The 22,522-nt window shown below is 36.9% G+C and overlaps 1 protein-coding gene across 4 annotated transcripts in view; it reads right to left on the reverse strand.

Annotated features, from left to right (window-relative positions):
- Positions 1–22,522, reverse strand: part of LOC133650788 (autism susceptibility gene 2 protein-like) — a 686,155-nt gene that overhangs the window by 14,593 nt on the left and 649,040 nt on the right. For 3 of the 4 annotated variants that reach the window (XM_062048437.1, XM_062048435.1, XM_062048438.1), the window contains 8 exons: positions 21,311–21,594; positions 16,518–16,750; positions 14,573–14,617; positions 10,719–10,814; positions 10,585–10,656; positions 8,891–8,920; positions 4,802–4,873; positions 643–784 (listed from right to left, as the gene is read on the reverse strand). In XM_062048437.1, the coding sequence (XP_061904421.1) occupies positions 643–784; positions 4,802–4,873; positions 8,891–8,920; positions 10,585–10,656; positions 10,719–10,814; positions 14,573–14,617; positions 16,518–16,750; positions 21,311–21,407 (787 nt within the window). In that variant the 5' untranslated portion in view covers positions 21,408–21,594. The remainder of the gene's footprint in view (positions 1–642; positions 785–4,801; positions 4,874–8,890; positions 8,921–10,584; positions 10,657–10,718; positions 10,815–14,572; positions 14,618–16,517; positions 16,751–21,310; positions 21,595–22,522) is intronic. The other variant, XM_062048436.1, reaches the window with a different exon arrangement.

Consider the following 22,522-nt stretch of genomic DNA (forward strand, 5'->3'; position numbering starts at 1 on the left):
TTCAAGTTGTTTATTTCTCACACATACAAAATATCCAAGGCAGAAGTGTATTATAAAGTATCCAGTAACAAACGTGTCTGCATCATTGAACTTAGCGCGTCAAGAGCGTAACATTATGAATCATGGTGGCCACTAGGTGTCACCAAAAAAACTAAGAAGATCAGTAATAATTAGGTTAGTGTTTTTCATACCTGACTTTGTTCTCTGTTTGAGTAATTTCACTTGGTAAAACCTTTTCTAACATTTCACACTACTAATAATAAAATGTAGGATTCCTGCTGATATTGTATAAATCAATATTAGAATCAGCCAATGTTTAAAGCTCCAATATCGGTATCAGGATTGAAAAAGTGGTATTGGCGGTTCAGATGCAGTTTACAACACTCCATCCTTTCTTCATTAAAAGATGGCTTTTGTGACGTTTGATTATGAAAACCAGATTTTCTTATTTCACCACACTGCGCTACTTTTAAACGATTAGCACGTGTGATATTTTCCATTAACAACATGATATATTTGCTTCCTTACTAAGGTTATAATAATATCGGCTTATGACTAAATTCCAAGTGATTTCAGTGTCATGCTTGTTTGAAATATCACAATTATTCTAGCTGCGGTTTCCTAACCAAATAACATTCTCACCTGCGGCCGAGAAAAGTGTTGCAGGCCGAGCCAAGTCGTTGGGGTGATGGATGGCACCAAAGAGGCTCGGGCCTGAAGGTCGACTCAGGAACTCGGGCTTGAGGCCAAAGTCTAACTTGTGAGGGTCGACCTGCATCTGCTGCTGGAAGACACCAAAGCAAAGAGAGAAACGTGTAAAATCTCTTTAACTAACAACCACACTTTAATCACAGAGCATCATACCTATTTTTATTTACACTTTATTGACTTTATAACTGTGTTTGTAGTTTTGCAATAGTGCCGTAGTACACATAGAGAGAGGTGTTGCAAGTGTGCAGTGTTTCACTTACGTTCCTTTATTTGTGGTGGCTCGCAATATTTACATTTAGATCACCACGCAAATATTTGGCTTCCATGTTTTTTTGTAGGTTTTATGTATTTGTCTGTACTCACAAACTCATTGGACCTGGTCAACGAAAGGTTTGCGTGTATTAAACATGTGCTAACTTGATAGCACACAAAGTTGATCTACTGAACTTGTGCGCAGAGGATTCTGTCTCTTAAATGATGAAAATAGTTCAATCCATTTAGCCTGTTTGTCCTCATGCAGAACATATGCTGATTTTCAGAACACAATAGGAGGAGGTGCAAATGTAATCATTCAGCCCCCACAATGGGATCTAGCAAACCTGAACCTGTTTTGAGGCCATTGTTTATGTGCCTATATTTAGCTAATTAGAAATACCAATATTCGACATATCTGTCCAGCAATTCTGTCTTTGAAGCTGATGAATCAGTTGTGTCTGCTAGTGGTTTTTTTTAATGGCGTTAATGTTTTTATTACCAAATAAACGCCCTTGTGCAAATAACCGCCCATGTCCTAATAGCCGCCCGGGGTCTGACCCCATTTTGTGAATTAACCGCCTCTTCCTAATAACCGCCCATGTCCAAATAGCCGCCCATGGGCTGTTATTTGCATAATTTAGATTAAAATCATATTGATTTTATTAAACCCAATTTATAAGCTAAAAGGAAAAGCAAAGGTGCAGTAATTCTGGTAATTACGGTAACAGCAGACGTTACGTGGGGATTCTGGGTAATCAACATATTGCAATGGGTCACCGCATATAGCGTAACACACACTCAACAAAAACAACAAACACAAGAGGAAAAGTTTCAACATGGCATGCAACAGTAGCAGTGAGTTAAATGAACAGGATACCGGTACACCACAACTGATGGACGGGAATACTTTAAGGGGGAAGAAAAACAGAAAGTTTGACTTAAAGTTCAAGCTAGCGGTTGTGAAGTATGCGGAGCAGAATTCTGGTTTGGCAGCGGCCAGGCAGTTTAACGTTGACCCAAAACGTGTACGAGAATGGAAACAAAAAAAGGGAGAACTACTATCTCAGTCGGCAATCGATGGAAAACGGGCTCGCTTATCTGGTGGAGGTAGGCAGAAAGTGAGCAACGAGCTTGATGCTAGTTTGTGTCAGTGGATACATCACGTATGCTGCTTTATTTTTAAATCTTGGAGTACTGCAGCCTTTATTTTATTTAAGTGACCGTATTATTGTTCTGTTTTGATGGTGGGTTTTATACTTGAGTACTTGGTACCATAATTTTATTTTTCCCTGCAGGCTGATTTATTCAAAAAGTTTATTTATTTTTAGTATTGGTATTCTATTTGACAATTGTTGCACTACTGCCATGTTGAGGCCTTGTTGATCTCTTGTCTTTTGATAGCCTACCTCATGTTGATCTCTTGTTTTTTTGTTTGTATGTTTACAATAGCTTTTACATTTAAAGTTTTTTGTACGAAAAAAAAATACTGGACAGTAACCATTGTAACCAAATAATGGCCTGGAGCAGGCTGGTGCAAAAATAAATAAAAGCCTTGTGCAAATAACCGCCTATGTCCTAATAGCCGCCCGGGGTCTGACCCCATTTTGTGAAATAAACGCCCGGGCTACTGTTTGGTAATATACGGTATCTCCTATAAATGAAAAACAAACTACTCCTACTACTATTAAAACGTACTAGGTTCTGTTGTCAAGATTGTGCGTCTGTTGCCCATAAAAGATGGAACCGATTAGAGATGTGCTGCATGTTCAACTACTAGTAAAATGGGTTGGAGCATGAGGTGCCGTCAATGAGTATTTCCATGGTACACACAACAATTACGCAAAAAAGACAATGGTGCCATTATGTGTCATGAATCCAATCCAAAAGCACTGATCCATTCTGTGGGAACACTGCTAGGACATGGGTGTTGTATCACTTATTAAAAATACAGAGCTTTCTAGTAGTGGGTTCCAAATTCGGTACTTTTAGAGGAGTCGACCACATTCCATCGGTACTACCAGCTATCCACTTACGTAAAATAAAACGGTGCCATATTTCGATACCTTTATTGCACATGTATGCTTCCTGCTGGCTGCTGTTTTGTCTAATGCGTTTGTGTTGGACTGACCATCATGGCGACTTTTGTATAAGAACTACTCTGGCGCTGATTCTTTGGGAAATGTTAGTGTCTTGTTAAACAGCTGTTCATTCATGAGCGGCGGTGAAGCTGCCACGGTTACTCCAAAACCATGCCGCTTCAATCAAACGTGATGGTGTTAATACAAACATGGCTCCATAAATATATTTAATGGACTCTGATTTGAGTTGGAGGGTTTCTCTTTCATCCGAGCAGAGCTGTCATGTAGAGCCGAGGGGCGGGGTCTGTTTGTGAATGTCAGCTAGTGTAGGAATTACACTGTAAGATAGACTGTACTTAGAACTACTGACTGTGACTGAGACCCTTCCGCCTCCCAAGACAGTTTGGCATCCACCGTCTTGGAATAGGAACTCCATGCAAAGTTTATTATAATAAATACTATGAATGAGACTGAGAAGTGTAAAATAATATCAAGATATAACAACTGGACATCACATCACTTTTTTTTTTTAGCTTATTGTTAAAATGTTAAAAAAGAAGATATTATATTTTAAAGAAATTGATATTCAATAACAAATGAACACACACAAAAGTACCGACAAATGGTACAGTGCCGGTATCGATTCCCACATACGGTACGTTAACAGTAGACATCCCTACACTGCAAAAACTGAAATCTAAGTAAGATTGAATATCTTAAATAAGGGTGATATTTGCTTATTTTGTGTCTTATAAGATACTTCTTCTCACTAAGCAGATTTTATGTTAGAGTGTTTTACTTGTTTTAAGTGTTTTGGTCCTAAATTATCTCAGTAAGATATTACAGCTCGTTGCTGAGATTTTATGACCTATATTGAGTAAAACATGCTTGAAACTAGAATATCAACTGTTGCAAAGCTGTGTCATCAACACTTACAAGTATAAAACTGCTTTTTTAAAGTAATAATATCTTATTTCAAGCATGAACTAAAAAATCTGGACTTTGACACAATTGTGTCTCATAATTAAAACAGATGACTGCCAAATGGACTTTGCTGTTTTATTTTCAATGAAACAATAGAACATACACACTCATATAGTAGTACAGTTGGCATAGTACAGCAAACTGACAGTTAACATTTAAACATTTAACATGTGACATTTCAAACAATTTTGAACAGAAATAGTTCATGCACATTCAGATAAATTCTTCAAAATTACAATAAAAAAACATTTGGTCGGGCGCCGGGCTGTAAATATATATATATATATATATATATATATATATATATATTCCTTGCGCACTAATTGACTGGAAGAGCACGCACTTGGCGCAATGATGTCATGTTATCGATGAGAAAATGCAAGAAATGTAATGCCGAGCGCATGTCATTATGTCAAGATAATGGCACTAGCATTTACTTAATTTAAGAATATTTTTCAACGTATTGAGAAAAAATGTCTCATATTTGTTTTTTCTATCAAGAAAAGTGCACTTGTTATTAGTGAGAAACTACTTATTTTAAGGTATTAATGGGTTCATTGAGGTTAGCTAATTTTACTTGTTTAGGAAAGTCTTGACAAGCCAAATTTTCTTGTTCTATTGGCAGATAATTATGCTTAGTTCAAGTAAAATGCCCCTAACTTTTGTATTTTTTTTCTTGTTTTTGAACACTGACTTTTTGCAGTGTAGAACTTTCTAGATTGTGTTTCTTGGATTCAGAAACATTCCAGATGAAAAGTCCAAAGAGTTCACACCTTGACTTTTTGTTGATGGTGATATATCTGCCAGGCAATGTGGACGTGCATGGCGCACCACTTCCCTGGTTTCTGCCCACACAAAACAGAAGGAAAACATCACAAATCTTACAAGAAACCACATACATATGTTTACACCTGCAATAAATTAATCTGATATCTACCAAAATTGTGTTTCTTTCATTTCTCTCTATGTGAAGTTCATAAGGTCAATCTTTATATTTGACTGGGAGGCGACTGTGGTCATTTCAGCTTGCGTAGTGAAGTAGAGGAAGATAATGCTACATGCTAACAACGGAGCCAACACTTCTTTATTGTCAATTTTTCCATACATGCAAATTGTCCCAAGCAGAAGCTGATGTTGGTAATGTTAATTCATGCGATTACTTTCAATTTCTGGTTTATGACGTTGTGTCAATTGTTGTAAATGGAGGTTTAATTCTTACATCACTAAAGTATTAAGACCCATGTTGTTGATGTGATGTAGTTATCACATTGTAGTTAACTATACTCACACATATTTTACTCCGTATGAATTCCACTGTGGATAAAAAACAAGTTTTAGTGTTAAAATACTTCTGTTTATACATTTCTACCCACCAAGATGTGCTGACGTCCAGGGACGGCGCGACATCAGGGCTGGGGGGGAATCTGTTTATTCCCAGTTCAGCTACCCCAGCATTTTTAGGGCCCTATTATGCAAACCCGACTTTTCTTGCCGTGGAGGCTTTGCGGAGTTACAGTATTTATTTGACAATCTTGCCCTCCTTCATACCTTCTCCAAAGGAGCCATTTGGAATTCGCCCCAGCACCATCTTTTGGCCGCCCAATCACAGCGTTAATATGAACTTTTTTGTCCCGCCCCTACGCACATGGGACCGAGCCCATTTTTCTGTGGCCAATCACACAACATGGTCTAACTTTCCAAACGCCTATCAAATGTCCAATTTTGGCTGCCCAATCATAGTGTAAATGTTTTGCCCCGCCCCTCAGTGCGCTACTTCCAGAGCGATTCCTTGTAAATTGAAAGGTAAAAACTTTTGTGTTTATAAATTTCGCCTTATTTGTCAGTAACCTAATTTTTAATATTGCTTCATAGTCTTCCAATAAACATATGCCGTTGTTATTTTACCCTGATTTTGACTGTCGTAATGTAGTCCAAGCACATCAAAAGCATGTGACTGTCTGTGGCTTTCTCAGCTTAGGTGGTTTGCCCAAACTGGCATCGGAACCAAGGCAACAAAAGCGGTACAATTTGAATCAGAAGGTATATTGAAAGCCTATTACATAATTTTATGTCACAGCCCGGGTGCATGCCAATGCGCATTCATCTATGAGCCCCGCGTAGCGCACCTCGGGACACGCCCACAGCCGCTCATCTCCTGCACGCGTCACTCCCGCGGCAGTAAGCAGCTGCAATCAATCGGCACTCAGCGCACCTGTGATTGATGAGCTTACTGGGCCTCTTAAGCCAGTGCAGACCTGCATTGCGTGCCAGAATGTAACCATCTGTTCGCGTACCGTAAGCGATCATCAAGCTCTATGCAACCTTGCTCTCTCTCTGGGTTTTCTCTCCCGTCGTGTTTGATTGGTCCCGTGTCTTCCTTGTCGTCCTTCCAGCAGGCTGCCTTCGTTCCACGTGACGAGCTGTGTGTCTCATTTTCCCCTGCGTTCCTTGTGCTTCCCTGACTGTCGCTTGGATTTCGACCTCCCGCTTGGACACGGACCTTCGACACCTCTCTATAGCCCCCCAACTTCCTGCTTCTCACGGATCTATGAGCCTGCCCTGCGCCTTTTGGACTTGCCTCTTGCTCAACATTACGGTAACACTCAACAGCTAATCTACACACAGTCTTACACTCACACACTCTTGGATTTTTTTGTCACACTCCATTTCCCTTGGTTTATTATATTATTATTTTTTTATATATATATATATATATATATATAAAAGTGGAGCATGTTTATTTGTATGTATATAAATAAATGTAGAGTTATTACCACGCCCTTGTTGTTTGTGCGGTCTACTCCCCTAGTACACAACATTTTACTCACTAAAAATTATGAATTAACAAAAAACTACAAGTACCGGTATAACCTACGATAGTATATTCATTTAGGTGTGTTGTACATCCAAAGTATTCGAACACGTTTTTATGTATATATTTACGTGAATAGTGAGTGTGACGAGTATTCTGGTTACAGATAGAAAAGTGAGCTCTGGGGCAGTGGATAAGGATAATAAGGAAGTGGGGATAACATCACCATTTTAATTTCAATTACTTACCTTTGGCCCACTGTAGTCCATATTTGCCCAATTACCTGGCTCTGGATTTTTATACAGTGTAAATCGTCTGTAATGTAATTTGCTCTCTGTAAATATGGATATTTTTGTACATTTACTGTACACATCTTACTGAATGTTGTAAAATCTTGAAGCTGTCCCTTTTGGCAACATGCAAGACCGCTCTTGGCTAAATTGGGGCCCTAAGCAGAATTTTATTTGGACACCCCCGATTACAAAATTTGTTTCACACTTTTTTATTCATGTGATTGTCTAACTTTTTTAATCAAACAATTTAAATCAAAATAATTTGACGCATGGTTTGTACTAAAATGGATTCATGTGAAATAAATTGTTCAATAATTAGTTTACAAAGGGGAACTGCACTTTTTTTTAATTTAAATTTTGCTGTCGTTATTAGAGACAAGAAAAAAGATGTATTTTTTAATGCATTCTAACTTGTAAGCAAATGTAAATAAAAGTCTGCTTACAATGGAGCCAATGAGAGTTCCTCTATTCCACCTATAAAACCCAATAAATAACCATCCAAAAAGCACCAACAATACTTCTTTTACATTTCGTGACTTCAATATGAACCAAGTACTAGTGATATTGTTATTATAAGCGCTAACACAGACAAACTATTAATAGTGCCGCATTGTTACACATATAGCTTGTTGCTGCTACGTTGACATTATCGGCCGGTGAGCTGCTTTCTCGCCTCGGAGCTGGTAAAAGTTTATTCTAGATCAGAAATCATGCCTCTCACCTGTATAGTAGAAGGAGGAGGACATATTCTGACAAGCTGGTCAACTTTCAGAGCCAATTTAGACCCAGAAATATCGAGAAAGACACAAAAAGACACTTAGTTCCACCCCCTTTTTTTCTTCACAAATATAATGAGTCATCCAAACGGGAATATATCAACATCCTAGCAGTCGGCATCCCACTGAGCGCAGACATTGTACAGTAATTGATGTTTTATTATGTTTGTTGGCTCTCATGAAGTCTGCAGTGAGTAATATTCAGTGATGTTGTCGAAAGAAAATTTGTTTTTTAAATTAATGCTCCGCCGAGGGCTAAAATATTAAATGTTATTATGAATGTGCCTTTGACTACATTACATATATACTTACAGCGTGTATATAAAACCTTAATGGAGGTGTTTTTGGATGTTTTTCTAAGCGCTTTATAGGCAAACCATAGCGACTCATATAGGCTCCATTGTAAGCTCACTTTTGATTGCATGTATTTAGTTAGAATGCATTAAAAAAAACATGCGTGTTCTTGTCTTACATAAGGAATGTGAATGATAGGGAACATTTCCAAAAAAGAGTGCAGATACCCTTTAAGTGCAAAATAACAAATTTGACATATTTAAAAGATAATTCTGAAAACTTTCCTGACACAACTTTGACCGGGCATCAAACTCAGTTTGATCACCACTAACACTGAGAAAGTCTAGATACATTTTTCATTATATTCTTGTCAGTGACAGAGCATGAACGGGCTAGTTTTACGTTTGTGGTACAATTTTATTTAAAGCGCCCTGTCATTCATTAAATGATATTTTACAGAGCCTCCAGCCCCCCAAAGAACATCTGTCTTCTTTGAGAACATTCTGACACTTACTAAACTGGAGAAATTTTGCAATGAGTACTTTTTTTTTTAAAACAACTACAAGGCCAGATTTGAAATTACACTTTTTCAACTTAATTTTCAAAACCCTAGAAGGCCTAATGGCTGACTTGTGCTGCAGGTAGGGAGTTGTGTGTAATGTTTGTGTCATAAACACTATCACTCACCCTGAGAATGGGCCGGAATGGATCCGTTAGCTACGTAAAGGAAGCAGAGCGGGAAAAACAGGTTGAGATCTTTTGCTGTGAAAAACTTGCATGAATACAATAAATACAACAAGAATATTAAAAAGGGAGGAACTCCTAAAAACACACATTATTAGGTACACTTGCTAGGTACACTTGCACAATCTTACACCTGTTATGCTAACAATCCGTGGTGCTTTGTTCAGCATAATGAATGAAACGTCAAAAGGCTCAAAATTAAAACATAAATATAAAGCTTCTCTGAGAGGAGCGTATTAATCATCCATCCCGCCATCCATTTTCTACAGCTTGCCCCTCTTGGGGTCGCGGGGGGTGCTGGAGCCTATCCTAGTCAAAAGTGAGCATATTTACTTACATAAAGGCTAAATATTTTAGATCTTATTTATTGTTCATATGTCTCTTTGGGCACTTCTCAATTACGATTCAGCGGCTAGGGTTTGATTAGAAAAGGGTTATTTATGTATCTTTAATTATATTGCATTTTATTTATTTGTATTACTATTTGTAAGTATTAATGACAAAAGGCTTCTCCTTTGGCTGATGACATATGCGGGAACGTATTGCTTCATTTACGGTGATCACACACAGCATATATACGTCCAGTTAGAATTTTGATATACAATGGAACCTCGATTTACGAACCCCTCTATAAGCAAACTTTTCAATTTAGAACTTTAAAATCAAGCCAAATATGCCTCGTGTGCAGACCATGTCTATGTGGACAAATACTTAATTCAGGCGCTTGCGGGCAAGAAAGCAGGGGAAACATTGTTGGGGAGGCAGAGCCATCCACTTCACTTGTATGTATGCTTTTTCATAGTTTTGGCTGGAACCCATTATACATAATTACATTGTTTCCTTTGGGGAATTCTGCTTCACTATACAAACGTTTCTATTTACAAACCATGTCCAAGAGCCAATTAAGTTCATAAATCGAGGTTCCACTGTACGAGCTGTCTCTTGGCTTTTTGTTACGCTTTAAGTTGTGATCATAATAGTTGGCGTAGCGAATGTCACAGTAAACTCTGTAAGATATGACCAAATCATCCAGTCATCCTCGCTAGCATTATATTATATCTTGAGATTAACATAATTTAGTTTTTTCAAGCACGGGAAGGAAGAAAGTGAGTGTGAAGGACAGTGATGACAAGAAGTGGATGTTAGTGATCGGATTAAAGAAATAAATAATCAAAAACATGACAGAGCGTGTAGCCAGCTAACTTGGTGAAGCAGTTGAAGCATAGCACTGCTAGTCTGTACCATACTGAAGCAGAATGAGCTGATAATGGCAGCCAAGGATGTTAAAGTAATATTTCAAAAGCGGACATTTACCTACGAAATTATGGATAAGCTGCTAATGGTATGTTTAACGGGGAAGCAGCTGCAAGGAGAAACTGTAGAAGTCCACTCTCCAAGGTAAATGCTGTACATTATTATTACATTGCTTCGAAAAAGCTACTGTCTTTGTTTGTACTACATTCTATTGTATTATTTTTCATACAATATTTCTTATATAATTGTGTGTTTTTTATTTTCAAAAGGCATGTTAAAATTGTGATATTTTGGGGGGGCCGATTTAGTTAATTTTTTTAATGGGCGACACTGAATTGAAATACAAGTGTCTAATAAAGTCTTTATTCTCCATGTTGACTTACTCTTGGGTCTTTCTGGAGGAAAGTATTCGGCACAGCACCAGGTCGTGTGGACACATCCAGTGGATTAGAGGTCTACAATAGAAAGATTTCAAACTTCTATTTCCGCGAGCTATATGATAATGTGTGTGTGTTACCTTGGGTTGGAATGCCCCTTGCAGGGAGCTGAAGGGTCCAGTAGGGGGAATGACAGGAGGGAGGCCTGACATCGCCGGTGGGTACGAGTGAAAGAGCTAAAGATGAAGGAATGGAAGGAGGCGTCACTCAGCGGGGTGCAGAAAAATGTGCAAACACTGCAAAACCAAGTCTAGCTTCTGTTGATTGATATATATATATATATATATATATATATATATATATATATATATATATATATATATATATATATATATATATATATATATATATATATATATAGTACGTACATTAAAAGGATGCAACATATGCAAGACCACTGTAAAGCCAACAAGTGCTCATGGCTTTCAGAAAACGAGGAATGTTGCCAGACTACTGTAAATAATAAATACAAAATAAAAAAAAACATTGGAGAATCGGAGAAACACTGCTTTGTTTCAACTAATGCAATACAATGACTTATTTAGTAATATTCGCGATTGATACAACTTCATCAGTGATGACTTGGACATCGTACAAGACTTCAATCAATATGAATAAGAAAACACAAAAAGCACAAAAGCAGACAAAGTAATGTAGTGTAATGTAATACATGTCATTAAAACACTGTAGTTTAGTGTTTTAATGACATGTCAAAGTAGATGTGTACTTTGCAGTGTTGTCATTTGTACCAGCTGTTTCTAATATCTATACGATACCCTTAACCTCCCTGCTTGGCACTCAGCAACAAAGGGTTGGAGTTGGGGGTTAAATCACCAAAATTATTCCCGGGCGCGGCGCCGCTGCTGCCCACTGCACCCCAAGGGGATGGGACAAATGCAGAGGACAAATTTCACCACATCTAGTGTGTGTGTGACAATCATTGGTACTTTAATCTATTTAATCTAATCTACTAGGGATGGGTGATGTGGCCTGAAATTCATTGCAGCCTCCTGCGATTACAATATATATCACAATATAATATCTGGCATATGCAGTAAATGATAATATAATATAATATATTTTATGATTCTTCAAAACAGATTAAAAAGGTTCCTGATTGGGCTGCTGATGTATGCAGTAACATATTACATAATTTCCAGTTGTGTTATTTTATCAACACTATTATTAAAGGGGACCTATGATGAAATGAGTCTTTTCTGACTTATACATGTTGTTACAAAGTTAACTGATGTTAAAAGATATCAAAGTATCAAATCATAAAGTTCATGCATTTAGACGTGAGCTTGCATACAGTTTTAGATGCCTCTTTTCGCAGGGTTTTGCCTTCTGGCTACAAGATGACGTCACAGCTAGCTGGATGTCCTTATTTGGACATTAAGGGCCTAATTTACTAAGATCCTAATACCATTTACTCTGCTCAAGACGCAAAAAAAATGATTTTTTTTCATATAAGAAATATTTTGATAATATATATTGTGTGTGAAAAAAACTAACTTCATTAAAAAGTATTAAAGGACATCAAAACACATCAATTGAATTAATTTTAATCAGCTCCTTAAGTCCTATAGCAGCTATAAAATTATAAAATGATGTTGCTAAATAGATGATATGTCTATTTTTTTGTATCTGTGAGTCGAAAATGTTGACACACACACGTGGGATGCAGTATTCTCCTCTGTCCACCGTCTGTCTGAGCAGCGCGAGCACCGATCCTGCAACCGTGTGTGGAACTGTCAGTTTGCACGTTCTCACACGTGCGCAATAAAACGCTAAGTAATGCCCGCAAAACGGTGATGAGTGTTGATGAATCAAATTGCAAGTGCTAAATAATTATATTTGCATATCTCCTCCCAGTATTGTGGGCGTTGTGTTTAGCATATATTTAGCATATTAATGAAGACAGAGATGCAAACTGGATTGCACGCCTTATTCTGCTCACTTAAGAGAGGCAATCCACTTTACAAACGTTTAGTAGTTGAGCCATGTGTGCGCTATCAAGTTTGCACGTGTTTTAGTACACGCAAACCTTTAGTAGATCAGGACCAAAGTCTAGCTCTCAACTCTACAGATAGGAGCTCCTCCCCTCTGCTTTAGGCAATGAGGAAACACCAAAAAAATGTAGGACATAGTATTATTTTTATATAATTTTAGCATGCACTTAGCACAGTGACATGCAACATGCAGCGACGTAAATTCTGCCCAACGCAGATTTTTTTATGCAGCTAGTCTGATCTATCGGCAAGTGTGCAGGTGTTCCTAATGACAAGCAATCATAACATTTTAAAAGTTTTTTTTTCCGACATTGTCTGGAAAAATATAGCATTGATGACTTCAAGACATATATTTAAAAAGTGTACATTTTTAAAATATAAAATGTTGTCTGTATGTCTGTGTTATGCAGCTGAGATAGGTTCCAGCACCCCCTGCGACCCCAAAAGGGACAAGCGGAAGAAAATGGATGGATGGATGGATGGAAATTTGATATTTTTAAGAGGGGAGTGTGTGGTTTCAATCGCAATCTGGGAGCGCCTCCACAAACGGCCAGCTTGCAGAAAAACGGGTCAAAAAAGTAACTGTGGAGCAAAATGTACGCAAAACTGAAACACAAAGCTTATCCAAAATATGATTCGTACACGACAAGGAAGGGTTTTAAATAAAAAAATTAAAAAAATCATCATACTGTAGGTCCCCTTTCATCTATGTGTTAATTTATTTTTAAAATCTGGTTACTTTCTGTTCTTTGATACTTAACATTAGTTTTGAGTGATACTACAATTGTGTAATTTTGTGATGCTCTCATATTTGATGACAACAAAGTGTTGAATTTTATTCAATTCTACTACAATTTAGGTATGGTTACAGGGTCATACATTGGTCATGTCAATACTGATACTTTCAATTCCAAAGATCATTGAATGATTCCAATTTTAATCACAATTATAATGAGACAAAAACACAGACTATAACAGTATCAATTAAATATTGACATGAGCAAAATAAAGCCAACGGTGCAAAAGAGCTAACATAGGCAAAATCTACTATTGGCTCTGATTTAAATCATTCTGTTTTCGCCTACTTATTTCCTGAGTTTGTAAACAATAACAAAAAACATTTTTTCAAGGTAAAAAATGAAGCATATACTGATACCACACTTGGTATCGATCCATCCATACCTGTTTACATTTAAGAGCTCTAGTTTAGCGGTTAGCATGGCTTATATTATCCTGCTATTCTGTGTAGTGGGGCATGTTTAGCTATTCCTCATCCTCCAGTGACAATACTTGTATTACCATGGAGGCAAGGATTAGCAATTTGGAAGTGGCTTCACACTGTGAAGGGACATTAGCTGCACTTGCTAATGAGGACACTACACTGTGTTTAAGACATGTTCATTATGGTGATATAATTAAAATCTCAATTGTTGGCCAGATTTACTATCATTTATATCATATATCGGTTATATAATAAACTTCATCTCTCAAGTTAGAAACATAACCAATTTTCTACAGTTCAAATCTTAATCTACCAAATCCAAATTTATTCATAATCTTTATTGTTTGATGTATATATATATATATATATATATATATATATATATATATATATATATATATATATATATATATATATATATATATATATATATATATATATATATATATATATATATATATATATATATATATATATATATATATATATATATTTAAAATGTTAAAACAAACATACTTGATACAATGAACTTATCAAATCACTTTTTCATCAAATTATTACCGTCAATGTACATCTGCTTTACAAGTACACAAATCTAATATGCAAATGTGACATCAATGAAATGAAACGCACACACACACATACACACACTCACACACACTATAAATGAAAACATTTTTGACATAAGAGTGCAACTTACACTGTGTCTATAGAAGGGGTCAACTTTAGTTGGGTATTTGTCAAACTGTAAGAGACAATGAAACAGATGTAAGAAGACAACAAATGTAAAGATACACAAAAAACACTTTATATTACAGTAGTAGAGTTGAGAATGACACATTTTTTCATTACAAAAACATTTAACTGTTCAAAACTGGCCCAAGACTTTTGTTCCTCCTCCTCTCTCTCATGCAATGATCACATGATCCTTTTATTTGTGTCAGCCTGCCAGAGATACATTTGGACCGTCACTGTAAAATGTCTCCATGTTTACGCACATCTTATTTAAAACCTTTTATTTTAAAAGTGAAACTTTCACTTTTGGTTCTTCTATGTTACATCAATGCAAAAGTCATTGCCAATATGAATTTTGTAACGCTTTAAGACATCATGAATAATTGATGGCTTATCTAATATCTGATCCCATTATAGTCGTGTTTATTTAGTAAATAGCATCTGAACGCTAACACATTTAGCTGTGACTAAACATGCTGATTTAAGACTATAATTAATTACCATTATCACCAAATTACGCAAATTCACATAAATGTTTTGATGATCAATACAGTATTTGTTTTCCAATATTTGTTGAAATCCTGTGCTTTTTTAGGTTGAAGTTACAAGGAACATTTGAACATTGATAACAAATTCAAAAAATCACAAGTTGAATCAATGTTATTGAAAAAAGTAAGCCTCAAAACATTGTACCATGTGTACACTTTAAAGTACACAATTAAAGTTGAAGATCTTGTGTTCTCTGACCAGAACCCCAAAGTGGTCAATAATTCCATGCAACATACAGCAGTTTCATACTTTATCACGCAACACTACCTTGGTTCTTAGACGTACATAAGCACATTATAATAGGACTCGTTAGAGGAGGGCTAATTTTCCTTATTTTGCGTCCATGACCAATTATGTAAATTAAACAACAATGTCATCTGGTGCACCCCTCCCCCAACAACCCAGTGCCACAAACAGATTGCAGTCCTGTGGGTAACACTAAAGCAGTGGTCCCCAACCTTTTTGTAACTGCGGACCGGTCAACGCTTGAAAATTTGTCCCGTGGACTGGGGGGGATTTTTTTATTATTAAAAAATACAATCATGTGTGCTTACGGACTGTATCCCTGCAGACTGTATTGATCTATATTGATATATAATGTAGGAACCGTAAATATCAACAACGGAAAGAAACAACCCTTTTGTGCGAATGAGTGTAAATGGGGGAGGGAGGTTTTTTGGTTTGCTGCACTAATTGTAAGTGTATCTTGTGTTTTTTATGTTGATTTAATTTTTTAAAAATAATAATAATTTTTTAAAAATTATTATTATTATTTTTTATTTCTTGTGTGGCCCGGTACCAATCGATCCACGGACCGGTACCGTACCGCGGCCCGGTGGTTGGGGACCACTGCACTAAAGGACACAAGTCTCCTCCACAACAGCTATTAAAAGCCGTTTTATGGCCTCATTGGCTGTCAAAGGCCAAGGTGTGCACCCTCTGAGGTCTAATAAGAGCCAAGCAAGAACCTCCAAGCAGTAATAGCATGCATGGATGTGAGTTTTCAATCTTAAAAAATAATATTGTAATGTGAGGCTTATGCCATGTAATGTCAATGATGTCATTCCGTTCAGAATGAATGAAGAGTATTATGTTCTAAAAATTGGCTAAAGACATGCTTTAAGCAAATGATAGAAAATAACGACTCAACCAGAAAAAAACACGAGAATGTTTTTCTGGTGAATAAAAGCATCATTGTTGTGTGGACACACAAGGAAAGCAACAAGTGTGCATTTAAACACCTGTCACATCTCATAGCCACAGTGGGAACAGACTTCCTGTGCCACGCCCACCCACTCATCAAAGTGTGAAACATAAAAGAAGGAACAAAAGCAACATGGATGTCTTCTACTTATCCTCACATTTCTGGCAGGGGTACGCACCATGGACGGTGCTGGGGTGGGCATAATGGCATTGGGGAATGGCGTGAAGGTGTGCTGGTGCGTGTGCTGGTGGGTGTGTTGATGCTGATGCTGGTGCTGGTGCTGGTGGAACTCTGTGCGCAGGTAGGGCGGGGGGCCCAGTGAGGCGCCGCGGTCAGCACTCTGGGAGGCCAAGAAACGGGTGTTGAGCTCCTGACGCAGAAGGTCTTGCTCTGCGGAAGAGAACATTGAAGGGTAAATATTACATGAAATGTTCTTTTGGTTATTTATAATCTACATTTGACGTCACTGATTCAACATATTTGCTTTTCTGTTTTCATCGGAATAAACAAGTTAGCTAGCCGTCGCTAACGTCCAAACTCCAAAGCTACTGATCACCAATAATAGTGGCAGGAAAAAAAAAACTGCAGACAAGGAGCACGCGGAAGACAGACAATAATCAGGTAGCGTCCAAGACATGGAAGACAGCACAATGATGACATGAAATGTCAAAATGTTGATGAAATGAATGATTCTGCATCGATTCAATTCAACAAATGGACACGTTTCAAGACAAAGTGGATGCTTCAAAGAAGCAAAATTAGGAAAAGGATCGCATTCCATCGTAAATTATGTCTAGAATTGATGATATGGAACAGGTTTTACGCATGAACAATGTGATTGTGAGCAGATGACGACAAGAGAAAGAACAAGACGATGTTGCTTCAGCAGAGTAACCGGAGGACCACTTTCTGCAGGGGGTGGATGTCAACAACATGGGCACACCCGTCATCATTGAAAACAAACAAGGTGGCATTGCTGAGGCAAGAGTCAAGCTGAAAGGAACAACCGTCTACATCGATGAACAGGAGCTGACATAGTAAAGAAAGCACGCCACTTAAGGAAGCAGGGGTAAATTAAAAGCACTTGGAGCGCCAACTGAAAAGTGTAAAACGGGCATCGCAGGAAGCCTAAGTATTTGTTGTCATCACCAATAAACTATTAGTTAATCTATACATTTGAGATTGTAACAATATGAACATTTCATATCATGGTTATCATTATTATTGCGGTATTGTAAGTACAGACACTGAAATATTTTGACCAAGTTATACAGTATATTTTTTTAATATCTAAAATAAAAATACACACTATTTGCATGTTTTCTTTTTCTTAGGCTTCACTGATAGTGTTTTAGTCTTAGTATTATATTTTCTGTTTTAATGGATAAGCTTTTATTGTTTTAAATACTAGTTTGTACCGCTGCACTTTAAAATATTATATATGTATAGTGCGTAACAAATAAAATATATTATTCGTTTTTTTTATTTGTGGCGTCTTACTCTGTTCAGCGGTCCTTGAACACACCGTAAAACACTTTTGTTTCAAGTATGGAACAATCACTTTGTAAGTTCAATGAGCACATTTAAACATCTTAGTTACTTAGTAATCTATTCATATAAGTTTAGTTATCTGTAAAATCAGAGGCACAGAACGCTTCAATTTGCAAGTTTAGCCAACAACTTGTTTCACAAACGTACAGAGGGTCATCAAACAGAACAACACTCTTACTCATGCATAAACCAAAAACAAACAACACGCAACACGGAAGTTAAAAAACAAAAACAATAAACAACAATTCTATGTGAGTAACAAACAACTAAGCGCTAACAACAAACATGTAACTTCAACTGTTATTTTCAAAGTGCCCGCAAGGCATGCTGGGAACTCCAACTCCCCTGAACGATACAATATATTGATAAAATAGATATATAATTATGTGGAAATTATATCTAAAATAAGCAAACTCATCAAAACACATAATGAATGTTCTTTTTAACACAGTGTGTGTTAGGGGTGTGGGAAAAAATCGATTCGAATTCGAATTGCGATTCTCACATTGTGCGATTCAGAATCGATTCTCATTTGAAAAAAATCTATTTTTAATTTTATTTTTTTTAATTTTAATTTTTTTAATTAATCAATCCAACAAAACAATACACAGCAATACCATAACAATGCAATCCAAGTCCAAAACCAAACCCGACCCAGCAACACTCAGAACAGCAATAAACAGAGCAATTGAGAGGAGACACAAACACGACACAGAACAAACCAAAAGTAGTGAAACAAAAATGAATATTATCAACAACAGTATCAATTTGAGTTACAATTCCAACATAGCAGTGATTAAAAATCCCTCATTGACATTATCATTAGACATTTATAAAAAAAAAACAAAAAAACAATAGTGTCAGAGTGGCTTACACTTGCATCGCATCTCATAAGCTTGACAACACACTGTGTCCAATATTGTCACAAAGATAAAACAAGTAATATTTTTGGTTCATTTAATAGTTAAATCAAATTTACATTATTGCAATCAGTTGATAAAACATTGTCCTTTACAATTATAAAAGCTTTTTACAAAAATCTACTACTCTGCTTGCATGTCAGCAGACTGGGGTAGATCCTGCTGAAATCCTATGTATTAAATGATTAGAGAATCGTTTTGAATCGGGAAAAAAATAATTTTTGAATCGCGAATCGTGTTGAATTGAAAAAAAAATCGATTTTGAATCGAATCGTGACCACAAGAATCGATATTGAATCAAATCGTGGGACACCCAAAGATTCATAGCCATAGTGTGTGTTATAGGGGCGTAACAATACGAACATTTCATATTATTCATATTATTATTATCAAGGTGAAGTTGAATGTGCTCAAAAAAGTACTTGTATACACACACACTGAAATAGTTTAACAATATTTGGATCAAATAATTTCAAATAAATACATTTATAATTAAAAAAGACAAAACAAGGATAGCGCGCTCTACTTCTGGTTTATTTATGCTCTTTTAATGTCTTTAATGTAATTTGTGTTCTTTGATGTCTCCCTCTTACCCACATGTAAGAGGGATGTGTGCCATGGCTATGAGTTGTTTTTTCCCTTGGCCTCAGTCTGGACCCCCTCTCCAGGGGCCCAGGCTTAGACCGATTTTTTTCCCTCAAAATTGTTTACCTGTATCTCACCTTTTTTGTAAGGGGCGCCGGAAGTTGGCAGACCCGTCAGCGATCCTGTTCTGTCTCCCTGTAATGTTTGTCTGATCTTGAATGGGATTGTGCTGAAAATTTGTATTTCCCTTCAGGGATTAATAAAGTATTTCTGATTCTGATTTACCACTTTGTTCTAAGAGAGCACAGCCTGTAGGTTCAATGTACACAATTAAATATTATTAGTTGCACAGACAGTAGTATGTTTATACACGTTTATATTGTGTTATAATGTTAATGTGCCTTGTATTCATGTTAGCGATGGGTCAAATGCAGAGAATAATTTCGCCACACCTCGTGTGTGTGACAATCATTGGTACTTTAACTTAACTTTAACTTTAGACTTTAAGCTAGCTAGAACTATATTACAGTGAGTTTTCAAAAATGTGATAATCACTGTTTGACAATATTGAAAATTTCAAACAGTATTATTAATCGTTGAGAATTTTGCCACGGTTTATTGTTACGATAGCGCATGGCTGAGCTTCGCGTGACCTCGGGATACAGAGACAGATGAAGGCATGCAGGTAAAAAAAAGTTTGCTTAAACTGTGAGACAATGAACTTAGAAAGGCCTAATTAGAAATTGAAAACAGATGTGCTGGTAGGAATCAGAACATTAAGTGAAGGTGCAGCACCACCTATCGAAATTAAGCTGGAACTACAAAACTAGAACTATAAAGTATAAGCACCTTACAGGAAAAAAAGACAAACTAACAACTAACATGATGGGAGGAAACCAAATCATGAGCGTTTAACATTATACCAGTTATCGTTACATCCCTCATTATAAGGCACATGCAGTCACCGCTGCACAAACTGAAACCAAGAAGTCAAAAACTTCATTTATTGTTGTTGACAGATTAAAAACATTATATGATGTTCACATTTCTTCTGACAAAAAAAAAAATCTTAGTTTTACTCGTCCACACACACACACACACACTGTTTTGGTTAAAATTTTAAGGAGAAAAACTTGGTTTCTTTCTTATTATTTATTCCAACTGATTGTGCTCAACTGCGAAAGTGCGTTGATCATGTTTAAACAGATGCTTTCACATGGGAACAGCGATCCCAATTATTTAATTATGCATATAAATGGAATACCAAATTGAAGAGGGATGTTTGCCAAACAAGTTAAACACGTAAAAAAACAGTACAACGGGGAAACTCCTCAATACGCGCAACACACGCACACACACACACACCCACAAATACTCACATGATGACCCTTTTTTGCCACACAGCACAGCGCTGATTGTAACGTAACAAAAATAAATTTGTACAAAAATAAAAGATGTAGGATTTACAATATTATCAGGAAATGGTCAGAGATTTATTGCATTCAATTAACAAACATTTACACAATTTATACAAAACACACACATTATATGGTGGTAAAATAAATGTTAAACGCAAAAAACAATTAAACGGAAAAACTGTATTGTATTTTTTTAATATAGCTATTATTTTAATGTATTGCTCTTACTATTATTATCATTATTAATATTTTATATGTTTTTTATTTGTTACTAATTTATATCTGTTGTTCTTTTAAATTTTATTTAAAGTTTAGTTTTGGTGGCACAATAAACACTCACATTTTCAAATTAATGAATAATCGTGGTACTACTCATGATTTCAATATCAATCAAAATAACCGTGATTATTATTTTTGCCATAATCGTCCAGCATTATGTAATTATAATATCTATAAAAAATATAAGTGATTTGTACCTGAATAGGCGCTCCCAGCAGCAGGATGTCCAGGTACTGGCAGGGTGGTCGACGTTAGCGGTGGTGGTGGAGGCAAAGCCGCTGGAGGAGCGAACATATTGGGGTGATGAAGGTGCGGTGAGGACTGCAGTGCAGGGGGGAAGCTATGGGGGGCGCTGTGGTTAGCCACCAGGGGAAAGGGGAAGGTGGATGCTGCTGCACCTGACGGGGGTTGTGGAAGATGTGAGGAAGGAGCAGGATGCCCTTGGGGCTTGGTCCCAGGTGTGCTGCTACTGCTGCTGCTGCTAAAGAGGAGGAGGAGGAGGAGGAGGAGGAGGAGGAGGAGGAGGAGGAGGAGGAAGGTGAAGCAGTCAACACATCAGCTCATCTCCAGCTGATGTACAAACCCCAAAACCAGTGAAGTTGACACGTTGTGTAAATCGTAAATAAAAACAGAATACAATGATTTGCAAATCCTTTTCAACCTATATACAATTGAATAGACTGCAAAGACAAGGTATACTATATAACGTTCAAACTGGCAGACTTTGTTATTTTTGCAAATATTAGCTCATTGGGAATTTGATGCCTGCAACATGTTTCAAAAAAGCTGGCACAAGTGACAAAAAAGACTGAGAAAGTTGAGGAATGATCATCAAACACTTATTTGGAACATCCCACAGGTGAAAAGGCTAATTGGGAACAGGTGGGTGCCATGATTGGGTATAAAAGCACCTTCCATGAAATGCTCAGTCATTCACAAACAAGGATGGGGCGAGGGTCACCACTTTGTGAACAAATGCGTGACCATATTATCGAACAGTTTAAGAACAACATTTCTCAATGAGCTATTGCAAGGAATTTAGGGATTTCACCATTTACGGTCCGTAATATCATCAAAAGGTTCAGAGAATCTGGAGAAATCACTACACGTAAGCGGCAAGGCCGAAAACCAACATTGAATGCCCGTGACCTTCGATCGCTCAGGCGGTACTGCATCAAAAAGCGACATAATCGGTAAAGGATATCACCACATGCGCTCAGGAACACTTCAGAAAACCACTGTCAGTAACTACAGTTCGTCGCTACATTTGTAAGTGCAAGTTAAAACTTTACTATATAAAGCGAAAGCCATTTATCAAGAACACCCGGAAACGCTGCCAGCTTTACTAGGCCCGAGCTCATCTAAGATTGACTGATGCAAAGTGGAAAAGTGTTCTGTGGTCTAACGAG

This window comes from Entelurus aequoreus, linkage group LG05 (genome assembly GCF_033978785.1).
Source record: "Entelurus aequoreus isolate RoL-2023_Sb linkage group LG05, RoL_Eaeq_v1.1, whole genome shotgun sequence".
Taxonomy (NCBI): Eukaryota; Metazoa; Chordata; class Actinopteri; order Syngnathiformes; family Syngnathidae; genus Entelurus; species Entelurus aequoreus.